Source organism: Poromitra crassiceps (assembly GCF_964638095.1).
Source record: "Poromitra crassiceps genome assembly, chromosome: 2".
In the NCBI taxonomy this organism is placed as follows: domain Eukaryota; kingdom Metazoa; phylum Chordata; class Actinopteri; order Beryciformes; family Melamphaidae; genus Poromitra; species Poromitra crassiceps.
Genome location: NC_139624.1, coordinates 82,975,768 through 82,991,013, shown reverse-complemented (window position 1 = coordinate 82,991,013; position 15,246 = coordinate 82,975,768). Strand labels below are relative to the sequence as shown.

Genomic DNA, 15,246 nt, shown 5'->3' with positions numbered 1-15,246 from the left:
TACATGACAGCCAATCACCAGCCGTATTAGAGCGCGGCGTGCAAGCATGTCGCATGCTTATAGGCTCAATGACGCTGTTTTGTTTTGGTATCGAAAATTGGTATCGATTGACAAGGGAGGCTTCGATACCCCTTAGTATCGATGTTTCCATTTCGGTGCCAAGTAAGTATCGAAACTCGATACCCAGCCCTAGTGTCAAGTGACTGCAGGTTAGCAAGCAGCAGCCAGGAGTTGCTGCTGGTGTTTCAAAGGTGTTTCAAAGTGTGTTGCACCCATAATCTATTATGCAAATTTGCAATCCCCCACCGCCAGCTCCCAAGCGCGAAAGCGAAAGCGTTTTCGCCAATCCATTTTCATGAGAATGGCTTCCTCACACTGCTTTTTGCTTGGCTTCCTCTAGTCTGGAGAGCACTGTCGCCACTTAGTGGGTCGGTGGAATGGGTTGTACACGTTCGGTGGCTCCAATATTTATATAAGAGATGTAAAAGGGTTAGATCAACGTCCCACCGTCAAATTTTTTTTTTATTTTTTTTTGACGTATCAACACGTCATTGGCAGTCAACCGTTGGATTTTTTTTGACGTATCAACACGTCATTGGCAGTGAACGTGTTAAAGCAAAGTCAAAAAAAAAAAAAGTCAAAAAATAACCCGTCAATTATTGTTCTTAGAAAGAAAATCGGAATCGGCAAAAATCGGTATCGGCAAGTCAGACTATTCAAAAATCGGAAAATCGGAATCGGCCAACAAAATCGCAATCTGTGCATCTCTAAAATAAATTAATTTAGAAAAAATTTGCTGGGAGTACCAATAAAGTGTTTATAATGGAAGTTAATGGGTCCATCTGATGGACCAATGGTAAATTTAGGTGTAATTTCAAAACAAGGTCTTTGGATGGTAGAAAGATGATGGATATGGATGATTTTTGTAAAATACCCACAAAAAAATACCTAGCCTTAATTTCGGACCATTTAGAAAAAAAATGTCCAAACGGTCCATACGCGAATGTAAGAAATATCCATCAGATGGACAAAATTAAACGAGATTTTTTTTTTTTTTTTTTGCTGATCCGAAAAATCCATGATCCATGGCTCAAAATCCGTCACACGATCCGAACTGTGGGTTTTCTGATCCGTGCCAGCCCTATCAGATATTGCATTAATGAACATCGGACGGACAACCCGAATCCATAACGCCTCCGGCCTGGCTATTGCCGGCAGAGGCATAAAAATGCCCAAAATGCTTTATAAAAAAATTATTTTCAATCGATGACACCCGCGTGCTCTACAGATGAATGGATTATTCCTATTTCTAGCGAGGTTGCATGCACTGTGCAGGGCTTGAAGTCAAGCAGACCCGAGTGGACGCGCAGAGACACAGTGGAGGCGCACAGCCACACATGTTCATAGTCAGGGAAGCAAACATGAACTCTTCCAGGTAACGTGGTCCATTTCAACACAACAACAACAGTATAACACGTTGTCAGGGTGCATTTCAAATGAATTCGGGGGGGGGGCAATCGTTGTACTTTCACTTTGGCACTTTCCCTGTTTTCTCTTGCATGGGGTCTCTTTTTTGCTGATGGGAGGGAGCACTGACCCCCCTCCTTCCCCCCCATTGAAGACAGAGGGAGAATTGTGTCATCAGTTGGTCAGACAGACAGACAGCACAGATGTCAGAGTAACGTGTGGATGGAAATGTATTAGGTGGGGAGAACAGGTCAGATAAGAAACTGAAGTTCTGAGGTTTATAACAGAAGGTAAATTGCTCTGATATTCTGCTTCAACAATTAATTGGATTGATTAAATGTTATGTCGCTGCTTTGATGTAATTTTACAAAGTTTCAAATGCATTCTTGAATTATTTTAAGTAAATAAAAAGCATTTACACACTATTTTCCATGGATATGAATTAGGGATGGGAATTTTGATTAATTTTATTTGCGACTAGTCGACTAGTCTATAAGCAAGAAAACTCGCAATTTAATATACATATTAAATAAAAAGTTTAAAAGTTTAAAATGCAAATGTTTTGTGTATTTAGGAGCTATTTTAGCCCAAACATTCAGTACAAGCTGTTAATTTAAATTATATTGATGTAACAACTGATTGAATAAAGGTGAACAAATTAAAGAGAAATACATTTCTGATACGTTTGCCAATGCAATGCATGGCATTTATTATGATTAATGTTGTAGGACGGAGTTCCAGCGTGTCTTGCATGATTGTGTAAGCTATTTTTATGAAGGTGCTATAGACCCCTTATACGCCTACGTCACAATGACAACAAGCAGCGTCAGATGCGCAAGACGGAGGCAGAAAGACAGACTCCGCGCAGCCCTGTCAAGTAGTTTTCCAGTGGCCCGAAAACTATTCGAGCTAGATATGTCTTCGTGTTGTGCAGTGCGATGCCAGAATCGGAAAGCTATTGTAGCAGAGTATTCGGGTCCGCCTATTCACACTTGGTTAATAAAATAATAAACGATAGAGCCAGGCTGTAACGTTATAACAAGATTTTCCCCACATATCCTGTTCTACGCAACTCGAGGGAACATACACAGCCTCGCACACACGCAATAGAACACAACACAACACTGAACAGTCTGTTACACTATCAACAAAGCAAGGACTAAAGTTTTACCGAATCCCGTCAACTCATACTGCTTTTAATGCTAACCGTAGGTGTCTTTGGTTGCAAGCCGAAAGAGGAAATCGTTAAAAATGCCCGACTTTGCAGTGCTCGCTCATTTCATATCAGGTAAACTGTAGCTGTAGGCTGCTAGTAACAGCCACATCGCTCGGTTAGTTAACAACCAAGTAACGTTAAATAATGTCATTATTGAGTGAACTGATTGGAACGAGGACATCATTAAAAATGCCCGACTTTGTAGTGCTCTTCATAATCAGGTAAGCTGCCTGAAACTGTAGGCTGCTCAGCCACATCGCTCGGTTAGTTAACGACCAAGTAACGTTACATAATGTCATTATTGAGTTGTGTGCATTATCAACATAACAATATATCTTTGCAAGTTACAGAATAATTATCTACGCTATCCCCAGTTATAAAGGAATGCACAATATGTATTGCCGGCCACTAGGCTTGGCCAATTGACAGCGCCAGTGCGTATGGGTCTGTAAGACTATCCCATTAAACAACGTTAATTTTGATGCATAACATTGCTTATCACTAGGCGATAAGCTGTGGTAGTAAGCCGAGAACTGCATTTTAAAACTAAAATATAACTGTGTTAGGAGCAGTCCTGACAGCGGGGCTTTTACACAGTTCTCACTGTCTGTCAATGCTGGGCTGACAGCTTTTTGCCTACACGATGCGCGCGGAGCTCAATGTTGACAAGCTGTATAAGGGGTCTATATAATTTATGTTTACGTTCTAGACAGCCAATGCACTGTAGGCTCTTATGTTGAAGACAGGAAACAGAAGTGTGTGTGTTGTTGTTGTCGGGGCGCTTGACGCTAGGTTATGCTGGAAGCGTTTTTATTTATTATCATGCACACAGGCGACGACTTTGTTATCCAGTCCCCACTCACTCATCGCACCTCGCAGCTGGGCAGCCAAGTTTCAGCGGTGTGTCTTTCCTCCAGGGTGCACGTCTGAAGCACACAGCTGCGGAGATGTCCTTCGTCCAGATAATGACATGTTATAGTCATGTATGACTCGGTGGTTATGGACGTCCACCCGTCTGAAGTTATGGCCACATATTCTGCCCCCTCGAACGCTCGTTGCATCTTCTCTGTCGAGTCGAGACGTAATTGTTTTGCGAGTGTGGAGGAGGAGCAATTCTCTCCCTGGCTGCTCGCCTGTTTACAAAGAAGCCGAGGCAGAGGCGTGAAGAACAAGATGCAGCGTTTAACCGACTAATAAAATACTAAACGGTTAATAAATGAGTAGGCGGCTAAACGATTAAACGACTAGTCGCGCACATCCCTAATATGAATACAGGTGTACCTTGAGATTTTGGCTTGCCATTTGGTGTGACTTGGCCACAAAGTTTGAAAACCACTGGTCTAATGGCACATTTCCACCACATTTTACAGCCCTGCACAGCCCGTCACCACTCGGCTCTACTTGTTTCAACCCGATGGACGTTTTGCTTCCACCGCTGGTCATCTGCCCCCGCCCACACCTGGTCGGCATAGCGACCGCATATCTGCCCTCCGCCCATATTCCGAAGTAGGCTATAACATAACGTTACAATTAAATCCATACACAGAACTTTTAAACTGTTTATGAAATACTGGTGCCTCTAAATGACCTACAGTGTACATGGGCAAATGTGACAATCGGCCAGGAGAATGGATATCACTTTGTTGTTAGTCAAAACTCACATGCGCTGCGCGAGGGACGGGCGCGAGGGACGGGGGTTGCGCTAGAGTGAAGCCTGTACCCCGGCGGCCTCACCAGACAAGACCGCGGCTTCACCAGAGCCCCGCCTGCGGCCTAGCGGAGCCGACGCAGCACTCAACTACAAGCGCTTCATGAGCAGCGGACTTTTGGACAATTGAAACCACCGCCACGATTTTATTTCACCAGAGGCGAAGGCAGCAACACAAAAGACTAGAGATGCACCGATTGCCATTTTCTTGGCCGATTCCGATTTCCGATTTTTGAATAGTCTGACTTGCCGATACCGATTTTTGCCGATTCTGATTTTCTTTCTAAGAACAACAATTGACAGCTTACACAAACGTTTTTGTAACTTTGTTTGAAAATTAAGATACATAGAACAATTCTTATCATTTGCATGAAGTAGGACCATCTCACTCAAACACATCTCAAAATAAAAGTGTTCCAGGTTAGGCTACTGGACAGAGCTTTTTTGTGCAAATACAATGAATACAAAAATTAAATTAAATCCAATAGCCTATATCCCACAGCTATCATGCATTTACTTTTCCAAAAGAAAACAGGTGCAACAGAACATCAAAATGATCCATGAACAAGGAGTTTATAGCCTGGCTCCAGACCAGTCCTCTTGAGTAGAGGGGAAATGAGTTTATGAGTTACAGTAACGATCTTCAGTCTGAATATCAGGCGGAGTTTACACACAGTCCGAAGTTTGGTATGCGTATTTTTATCTGCCATCCGAAAAAATATCGTCACGCACAGAAAACCTTGCACACTTGTGAGTCTTGCGTTCTATTTGCAATACGAAACAAATAATCTCTCCTGTATCCACGTTACAACATGACTGACAGGCTGAGGCAGCAGCGCTGATGTGGAATGGAGAATGCAGGTCGGGGAATGGTTATCATACTGGACACAATGCTCGCGTTCACCTCGCCAAGCCGGCTGTGCGCGGTGGCGGGTTGCTGCAGCACTGCTTCCCGGGGGAGAGAGAGCAGAGAGAGAGGGGCCAGTGAGGTGAAGCGAGCCGCTCAGACTGGACTCCAGCCGAGCGGGACTCGGCCGCACTTCTGTCTCCACGGCTTATTTTCGACTAGCATGTGTGACAAACTGCGAGCTTTGTCTACTTCACTGACGGTGAAAAAATTCCACAACGAGGAAGGTATGCTGGCGTGTGTGGTGTGGTGGCTGGGTGCCTGTCTCGGTGCTTTGGGGTGCGCGCACATCATGTGAAAATCGGCTCACAGAATCGGCTATTTAGAGTGACCGGCGCAGATCACCGATCGAGGCCGATCACGTGAAAATCGGCCATTTCCGGTCACGTGCCGATCGATCGGTGCATCCCTACAAAAGACTGATGGAAAAGCATAACAGAAGAGAAGGTAAACCCCACTAAACTGGTATGCAGCTTTGCATTGACAGTCAGTAGGATAGACAGAGTAAACACGATTCTGCCTGGCCAATCAGTCGTCTACAATGTTTTCACGTCACCGTATGAACCCGGGTTCACAGAATAGAACCTCGACGAGGCAAGTACGAAAAGTAGCACGACTCGACCCCAATACAACCCAGGCTGTCCCTGTTTTTGATCGGTGGAATGAGACAAAAAAGCGAGACGAGCTGGGCGGGGCCGCGTTGATACCAGCGGTGGAAATGGGCAATCAGTGAGTGATGTCATCAGTGAGCAAGGGCGAGATTACTGAATTTGCAACATTTGTAGGTTGCACTGTGTTGTTCACCGTCGTGAATTATACGTGAAGTAATCTGTCTGTAGACAATTGTTGGGTAATTAAAAAATGAATTTTATGGAGTTTCCAGGTAGTGTAGCGGTAGATTCCCTGCCTACCAACACGAGGGTCGCAGGTTCACACCCACGTATTACCGCCGGCTCGGTCGAGCGTCCATACAGGCACAATTGGCTGGTGTCTGCGGGTGAGAAGCCAGATTGGGGGTATGTGTCCTGGTCGCTGCACTAGTGCTGCACGATTTGGGGGAAAGGTGCGATTAGCGATTATGGTGGACAATATTGCGATTGCGATTGTGATTGCGATATAATAAACAAGAGATATCTAGGGATGTGCCGGCATGAGTTTTTGACGGTATGATAACCTTGGACAAAAATACCACGGTTTCACGTATCACAGACTAAAATACATGAAATATGTTACAATGTAAAATATATTAAAACTAAATAAATAAAACAATTTGAAATAAAATTATCTTTACAAAATAATAAAACATTTTGAGACATTTGCCTGTCCCAAACATGTAAAAAAGAAACACCAGAAAAATAGAAACTGCACTGTGTTACAGCACATAGAAGATGGCTCAGACTGGCAAAGTTAGTTACATGTCTGTCGAGTAATACAATGATACACCCCGTTTATTTATTTTGTAGCGACAGATGGCCTTAAACGCCACACTCACGTGACGCTTCTTGAGAGAGAGGTAACGTGCATATTTCTGCAGACTTTATCGAGGGACCATGAAGGCGTCATGTGACAGGCTAACGCTAGTTGTTACGCTAGTTGAAGCCTGGAGGTGCTGCTGCTGGCAGCTGCGACAGTGTTTTGCTGCTATCAACCTTGTTAATCTCGTTATATTCTTCATCACAGCGGGTCATTACCCACTGTGCACTTAATCGTGCACTAGTTCTGCATAAGCACCTGCAGCTCTCTCCTTATTTTACTGACGTTCTGACTAATCACACGGCTGTTTACATGCGTTTCTGAACGGCAAACTAGTTAGCATAGCTAGCTGTTAGCGATCATGGATGTTCTCTCTCTCCCTCTCGGTAAGATGTAACTTTGCTGCGCATAACATTACTTATTTGCGGGAGTGCATGGGAGAAGTCTCCCGCTAGTGTTGATGCCCAGTGTGATGGCAGAGAAACGTGTGTTTGCTGCGTCGCGTGTAACGTTAGAGGACACACACACACACACTCAAAAAGACGTGAAAAAATAATAATAATCGCACACTTTTGCGGTTATGTAATCGCACGTGCTGACATGGCGATTGCGATTGCGATTAGATTAATCGTGCAGCACTACGCTGCACTAGCGCCTCCTCTGGTTAGTCTGGTCGGGGTGGAAGGGAACGGGTGGGAATAGCGTGATCCTCCCACGTGCTAAGTAAGTCCTGCCGGTGAAGCTCCCCGTCAGGTGAAAAGAAGCGGCTGGCAACTGCGCATGTGTCGGAGGAAGCATGGTGCTAGTCTCGGCTTTCCCCGGGTCGGCAGAGGGTGGAGCAGCAACCGGGACAGCAGGGGGGGAGATTGGCCAAGTACAATTGAGGAGAAAAATTTAGAAAAAATCTGACAAAAATTTGTTTTATGACTTCAACCCAAGTGTATGTAAACTTCCGACCTTAACTGTAATACTCCTTACTTCTGTGTGATTTGCCCATCACACTGGGGTGTCATGGACGGTGTGCTCAGTTTTATCAATAATCATCACAAAGCTCGTCTAGGGGTATTTAACTAGCACCAGTGTCCGTAACATGTGAACAGAAAAAGAATAACAAGACCGTCATCAACTGAGGGACGTCTGCTCACCTGTAGCTTGTGGCCCAGCACGTGACAGGATGTGAGCTGCCAAAACTGCAAGAACTGTACTATCAGCGGTGCCTCAGAAGGTCCCGGAAGATCATCAAGGACATGAACCACCCGCACAACAGCCTGTTCTCCCTGTTGCCCTCAGGGAGAAGATACAGGGTCCCGAAAGCACGCACAAACCGTTTGCGGGATAGTTTCTTTCCACATGCTACGAGACTCCTCAATAAATAAACCCTCAATAAACCTGGATTATTGAGAAGAGAGAGGAGCAGACAGAGGGGCCACCAGCAAGACAGTGATGCTCACACTGTGTCACCACAGAGGATTTCCCCTCTCTCATCAACAGCACTGTGCTGGAGACAATTCTTCCATGTCCCAAAAGTGAACTGGAAGAAGCAGCCAAAACCAGAGGGACCGAATGGGAAACTATCTATCAATCAGCTAAATAGATAGTAATTTCCATGTTGCCAGACACTATTGACAGTTGGGAGCCTCCCAGCCGGCAAAACAAGCAGTTTTATTAGCGAACGTGTATTGACGATGCGGCGCGCAATTGCCCCACTGGGTTACATTGTAGTTGTTTGACCACATTGCTATCTCGGTGAGTACTCTACCAATTTGAAAAAATTATGTCACGATGAGATGCTTAGACACATACTACAGTGTGGAAAATAGGGTACAGGTTGAAAAAAACTAAATTATCCTTTAAGTAGACCAAAGCACTTCTTCAATACGAGCTGACGTCACCTCCTTTGATAAACAGCCAATAAATATGAAACAAATACATACATGAGCGGAAGGGGTGACTGTAACCAGGGGTTCTGGATGGGAAGAGGCACCGTCTTGTGAGGCTCTTCCTGTACATCATCTTCACAGACAAAAGGAATTGGTGACACCGTTCTGTCTTTTTCATAGTCTTGCCCAATGGGGCTGGATGTCTTCATTGGTGAATGCACTTTAAATGGGCCATCTACATCTACCATGAGGAAAAACATTATTCATCAACCGGCAAAATACAGCTGCACTCAAGACATGGCAAGGTAACAAGTACAGTACTTAAAAGGTAACAAGTACAGTACTTTAATATGGATTTATAAAAGGTAACAAGTACAGTACTTTAATATGGATTTATAAATACATCTTTCCATTAAAGCCCAAGTACATTTTCAGTATCATGCATGTAGGTGTTTCTTACCCATGTCAAGTTTTGGAATCGCTGACTTCATTGCTGGTTGTAGGGTATCTTCTGTAGGAACCTAAAGAGTAAAGAAACACCTCATGTATGGGACATATAGACATACAGGACAGCTTAAAGCAATTCACAGCAGTAAAAAGCAAGGTGTACTGTAGAAGAACTACTGTCATTAACAGCATAAACAGCAGTGAATCAACAACAAGACTACACAAGTATAATTTACAAGACTTAACACTTCTGGATAAAGATGACTGAAGTGAAAATTACAAGATACAAGATGTTTATTGTCACTCGATGTACAAGTAAACACGTGTGAAATCCTTGAGCTGTGTAGTGTTCCGTTACATATCGTTAACGTCATCATCATCATTATCATCATCAACATCTATGTCAGGGGTGGGCAACTGGTGGAAAAGATTATGAACACACATTACCCCGGTCTCCTCACTCAGTGTGGCCCCTGGGTCAATTTCCCAAAAAAAAAAATACAAGGCGGACGTTTTGCGCTGACAGGCTCGCCAGCCGCAGCGCACCCCTCAGCGCATTCACCGCTGGATTTGACGCAGAACCATGTAAAGGCTTAAAGGGACATATGGGACATTGTGTTTAGGGCTGCACCAACTAATCGATCAAATTGATAAAAATGTATTATTCAATTTGTTAGCAATGAATTGCATTATCGATTTGTTGGGTCACAGAGCTGTATAATTATATAAACGTTTATCTACTATGTTGTGACTTGCATCTGTCTGTTGCGCATAGTTGCCTACTTCCTGTGTTGCGGTGGCGGACTGACTACGTCACGTGTTGTCTCCATGGAGACGAGTGCGGCAGCACCATGGCACTAACATGGCAAGATGTCGAAAACTTTTCAACTAGACTTGATCTAAAGTATGGGAGCACTTCACATTTTGTAAAAGTAAAAAATAGGGGTGGGGGAAAAAATCGATTCACCTAAGTATCGCGATTTTTAATGTCACAATTTTTTGGATCGATCTTTTATTCCAGAATCGATAATCGCAAATTTAAAAAAAAAAAAAAAAAAAAAAAAAAAAAAAAAAAAAATTTGGGTGCTTGCAGTCAGGCCACTCACTGAACAGCAGGCCAGGCGCCGCCTACTGGTTTACTAGTGGTTTTATTACTTTATTAGTTAGTCTGAAGTAATAATTACACTTCAGGGTTAAAGTGGGTGCATCTCATTGTAAAATTGGACTTCAAACGGCCCAAATCTGGCTTCAAATGGCCCAAATTTCACGCGCGTTGGCCCATATCGGCCTGGCCTGCTTGGTATCTAATGCCCGGCCTGAATTATGATCCCAGTCCACCCCTGTTTTTAACTATATCGCCCAGCCCTACTCATGATATATAATATACAGTCTCTAGTGTATGATTCAACTTTTCCCATGTTCTAATCTAGTGTAAAAAAGCAAACAAACTGAAAAAAGAAAAGAAAAAAATAAACAAAAATCGCAATAAATCGTAATATCGAATCGCAATAATCGTAGAATCGCAATACTTAAGAATCGCAATATAAATCGAATCGGCACCCAAGAATCGTGATAGTATCGAATCGGGAGATAAGTGAATCGCCACAGCCCTAGTAAAAAAGTGTGTTAGCTGCAGTGCAAACTATGTCAAATGGACCTTGCATGGCACGGACGCAATACGGTAATGAGGACAAAGCAAAATGTAACATAACTAAGGTTAGCCATGGACGACTGGGGCTCAACCATGGGGGGCTCAACAGCTGAGCAGGTAAGAGCTGGTCAACATTACTACAAAATCTTTAGTAGGGCTGCCCCCTCCAGGTCGATTGGTCGATTGTTTGGTCGACGTGCTCTTGGTCGACGAGATTCACGTGGGTCGAACAATCGCTGGTGTTAATAATTTCATAGGAGAAATTCAATTTCATAAAAATTAAATCGATCCGGAACGAAGTAACGTGCCGCGGAAGCAAGTTGCAACACGGACCTTTTCCAGAAGCACACAGGAGCCGTTTTCACACATGCGCTTTTTACCGGTAAATGACCGGAAAGCGGTCCAATGCCTTCATGTGTGAAAGTTGTTTTCCGGTATAAGCGCGACCCCGTCATCGCGGACATTTCACCAGTTCCTAGGTTGTCATGAGAGCGGTATGGCTGCTTCATGTGTGGGCGTGCCGCCCCCCCTCCCCTCTCTGCTCGCACTCTGGCCAGAGTCCTTCAGTCCAGCCCAACAGGGACACAGACAGCGAAAATGGCAGCGGCTTGAGTCTTGCAAGCCGCCCAACGCTTGTTGAGAAAGCAAATGCACGAAGCGAAATGTGGAAGTATTTTGCTTACGTTGCTGACAGCGAAGCCAGTGAGACTGGACAGAGATACACTCCCAACTCCGGTAATGTTAGACAGGCTGTTATAAGATGTTACTGGAATAAATCGCAAAAGCTGTCTAGCTATCCTTTCTGCCAACTACCGTAATTAACCATGCCATGTGTGCTAACGTTACATAACCATAACCATCAATCGATTGGTCGGAGCTGTGGTCGATTTCTGGTCGACCAGGATAATCTTTGGTCGAGGGCAGCCCTAATCTTTAGACACATGTGCTTTGAAGTGAGGAAACATTCACCTGACGGCAGGTAGTTTGTCTTGTCTAACGCTGTATAATAGCCAGTGTTTGAGGCTTGTGATCCAGCTTGCGTGCGTGTGTGTGTATGAGAGAACGTGGTACTGCAGAAACAATCTACCTCCATATTATATATATGCAAATTAACCGTTTGACCAACATGCTTAAAGGGGGACTAACCCCCCCCAGATTTCCTGCAAAACGGCTCTCCACTCAATCTGAAAACCCCGCAGGCAATATGGCCGCCCACACTCCTCTCCTTACCTGGCAGAATTCCTCCCCCATAAAGTAACATATCTTGGCCAATAAGTATCTAACATACAAAATAAAACAACCCGTAATATTTTAATTTTATGTAGAATGCAGAGGACATGTAACTGTTTAGTTAAACTTGCATTCCAGGAATATTGTGCTCTAAAGATGACGATAGTGGCTCGAGACTGTTTTGTCCTGAAACCCATGCTTTGCGGTGGTGGTTTTAGCGTAACCTATGTGGGATTCGAAGCGTAACCTATGTGCGTTTTAGCGTAACCTGTGTGTGGTTTGGCGTAACCTATGTGGGATTCGAAATAACGCATCCGAGATATAAAACGTTATGAATATAGCCACGTTATAAACAAAAAACTAACGCTGGTGATCCGTATGGAAACAGTGTTACTCGAAATGGTTAAAAGTTCTATCAATTTGGTAATTTAGTGCCGTTTTATTGCCATGTAACATAACTAAGTAGCGGCTAACATTAGCCACAATAGGCATTACCCATGAATGCATTGCTCTTAAAGGGCTTGCGCCGCGTGAACTACAGTAATAATCAATGGGGAAAAAAACAAATTTTCACATGAGTGGGGCGCGTGCTAAACCCACCGTGATGTCAGGATGTACCAAATATCCCATTCATTTGAGGGCACAAAAAAAAGCAGTGTTCCACCCATAGAGGGCACTTATGCCAGTTATGCTGCTGAAAAATGATACAAATGGGTAGAATGGCAACAGTTTGCTCTCAAATGTGGAAATTTTGACCAGAATTCTTCACACACCACCCCCAAAGTCATATATATTGGTTAAAAGCTGAAAAAAAGTGTTTTGGGGGTTAGTTACACTTTAACCGGTCAGAGACGTTCTCGGCGGTTAACCGTTGATATACCTAAAAGGAGCATTACCATCTACGATTTAGAAACAGAATCAGCTTTATTGGTCAAGTATGTACCGTAAATTCCGGACTATAAGGCGCACCGGTGTATAAGCCGCACCTTCAAAGTTGACTATTTTTTTCTTATATAAGCCGCACCGGACTATAAGCCGCGGGTGTTTTAATGTTTTTTTTTTTTTTTTTATTGTGTTTTAATGTTTAATTACCATATGTAATGCTCCCATTTATTAACATTTCAACAAAACAACATAACACAACACCACCTGTGTTGTTATTTACAGTGCACACAGTGTCATACAGTGTCATACAGTGTGGTGAAAAGAGGGCAAGAGAGGAAATTAAAACAGAAGTGGATTTATAGTTAGAAAGAGTGCTAAAAAAGAGATTTTTTTTTTTTTTTTTGAAAAAATCCATAGATAAGCCGCACCGTTATATAAGCCGCAGGGGCCAAAAAAGGCGAAAAAACGGGAAAAAAGGTGCGGCTTATAGTCCGGAATTTACGGTACACATACAAGGAATTGGACTCCGGTTTGCCTTGATCTCATAGTACTCACATACACACACAAAAGAAAGAAAGTTAGAAACAGGCAGGGCCAAAAGGGTACATTTTAGACATTAGCAAAAATGTACAGTAACTGCTATATAGGCAGGGCCTGAAATCCGGCACGGGATTGCGCATATTTTCAGCAATTCCCGCCTATTTGCCCACGTTTGCGGGGGCCGAATGTCTATGTTAAGCCGATGGTGCGGAACATTGCTATATGACTGGATCCAGCGAGGCCGAGGCGCAGCGTCTAGTGCAGCTGAGTATAGGGTTGCCAACCGTCCCTTAAAATACGGAATTGTCCCGTATTTGTAAACAAAAAGACGTGTTCCGTATTGAACTGATACGGGACGCGCTTTGTCCCGTATTGGAGAAACAATGCAGTGCAAAGAGTGACAGGCTATTTTTATTGAGCGAGAATCTCCATAGCCACTGCAGCTGCTCTGCCCCTCAGTCTGTGTGGTGTCCTGTTACGTCCAACTACCCTAGAATGCGCTTCTCATTGATTGTTGTGAGTCACGATGAGAAGCGCTGTCAGCATTGCTAGATTCAACCAAACTGACGACAGCACATTGAGTAAGCTATACATTGTATCTATTGTAACATGCCATTTTGTTGTGTTCAGAAGATTTCATCTGAAATCTAAAATGTTTTTGCACTAATGATTTAATCTTTCATAATACCAGGTTTGTTCTATTCAAAAGAATATGTAACGTTGCTGTTTGCACTGTTAAAAGAAAATTTAATGAGTATGCGAAGTTGCATTACCCTGTAGGCCAGGGGTGCCCAATACGTCGATCGCGATCGACCGGTCGATCGCGAAGGTAGTGTGGTAGATCGCATGGCATTGAGGGGGGCGGGGGGGGGAATTAATAATAAAATAAAATATAATGGAAGTACATGCAGTTGTTTATTTTAATTATGGATCATAATTAGAGATGCTGCGATCCGATCATGTGATCGGATATCGGCGCGATATCAGCCAAAAAACATGGATCGGATCGGATCGGATTCCAGCGAAAATGACCGATCCAAGGCTCCGATATAAGCACTCTATTCCATGACTCCGCTCCAGGATTTCTATCCAGCATGCAGCAGCAGCAGCAGCAGCACACAGAGGCCGCGTTGAGCCTAGGATGGCCAGGGCCAAAACGTTGTCTTGCTTCAACATACATCGCATCGCATACACCATTTCCACCCGCAGGTTTGAGTAGCTAACATAAACGTCAGATAAATACTCTCTATAGGCTAACGTTACCCACTGAGGCAGCTAACATGGCTAATTAGCTAGCTAACACCAGCTATCTTTATCCTCTAACTAACGTTAACTACACGTTAGTTGACTGAGCGAACGGCGCTGTACAGCAGGTCGTTATCAAAACGTATTGCACTGAAGTAACATTAGAAAATGACAAAAGACTCCTCCAATCTGGCAGTGGAAATGTATGCACAAACTTTGTTTGTAACTTTGTGAGACTCAACCGAATGACTGATGAGTCTCGCGTTGAGCCTAGGATGGCCAGGGCTTAGATCTGCGTGAGCACGACCCGTCGTAATTTGTCCAATTCAAGGTACATTAAAACGTTGTCTTGCTTCAACATACATCGCATCGCATAAACCATTTCCACCCGCAGGTTTGAGGTCTAGCTAACATAAACGTCAGATAAATACTCTCTATAGGCTAACGTTACCCACTGAGGCAGCTAACATGGCTAATTAGCTAGCTAACAGCAGCTATCTTTCCCCTCTAAACTAACGTTAACGACACGGAGTTGACTGCGCGAACGGCGCTGTACAGCAGGTCGTTATCAAAACGTATTGCACTGAAGAGAAGTAA

General features: G+C 43.8%; 1 protein-coding gene across 1 annotated transcript in view; it reads right to left on the bottom strand.

Annotated features, from left to right (window-relative positions):
• Positions 1–15,246, bottom strand: part of LOC310793228 (uncharacterized protein) — a 90,509-nt gene that overhangs the window by 58,719 nt on the left and 16,544 nt on the right. Inside the window, exons 6-7 of the mRNA XM_083654996.1 lie at positions 9,112–9,172; positions 8,706–8,892 (exon numbers count right to left, since the gene is read on the bottom strand). Of these exons, the coding sequence (XP_083511122.1) occupies positions 8,706–8,892; positions 9,112–9,172 (248 nt within the window). The remainder of the gene's footprint in view (positions 1–8,705; positions 8,893–9,111; positions 9,173–15,246) is intronic.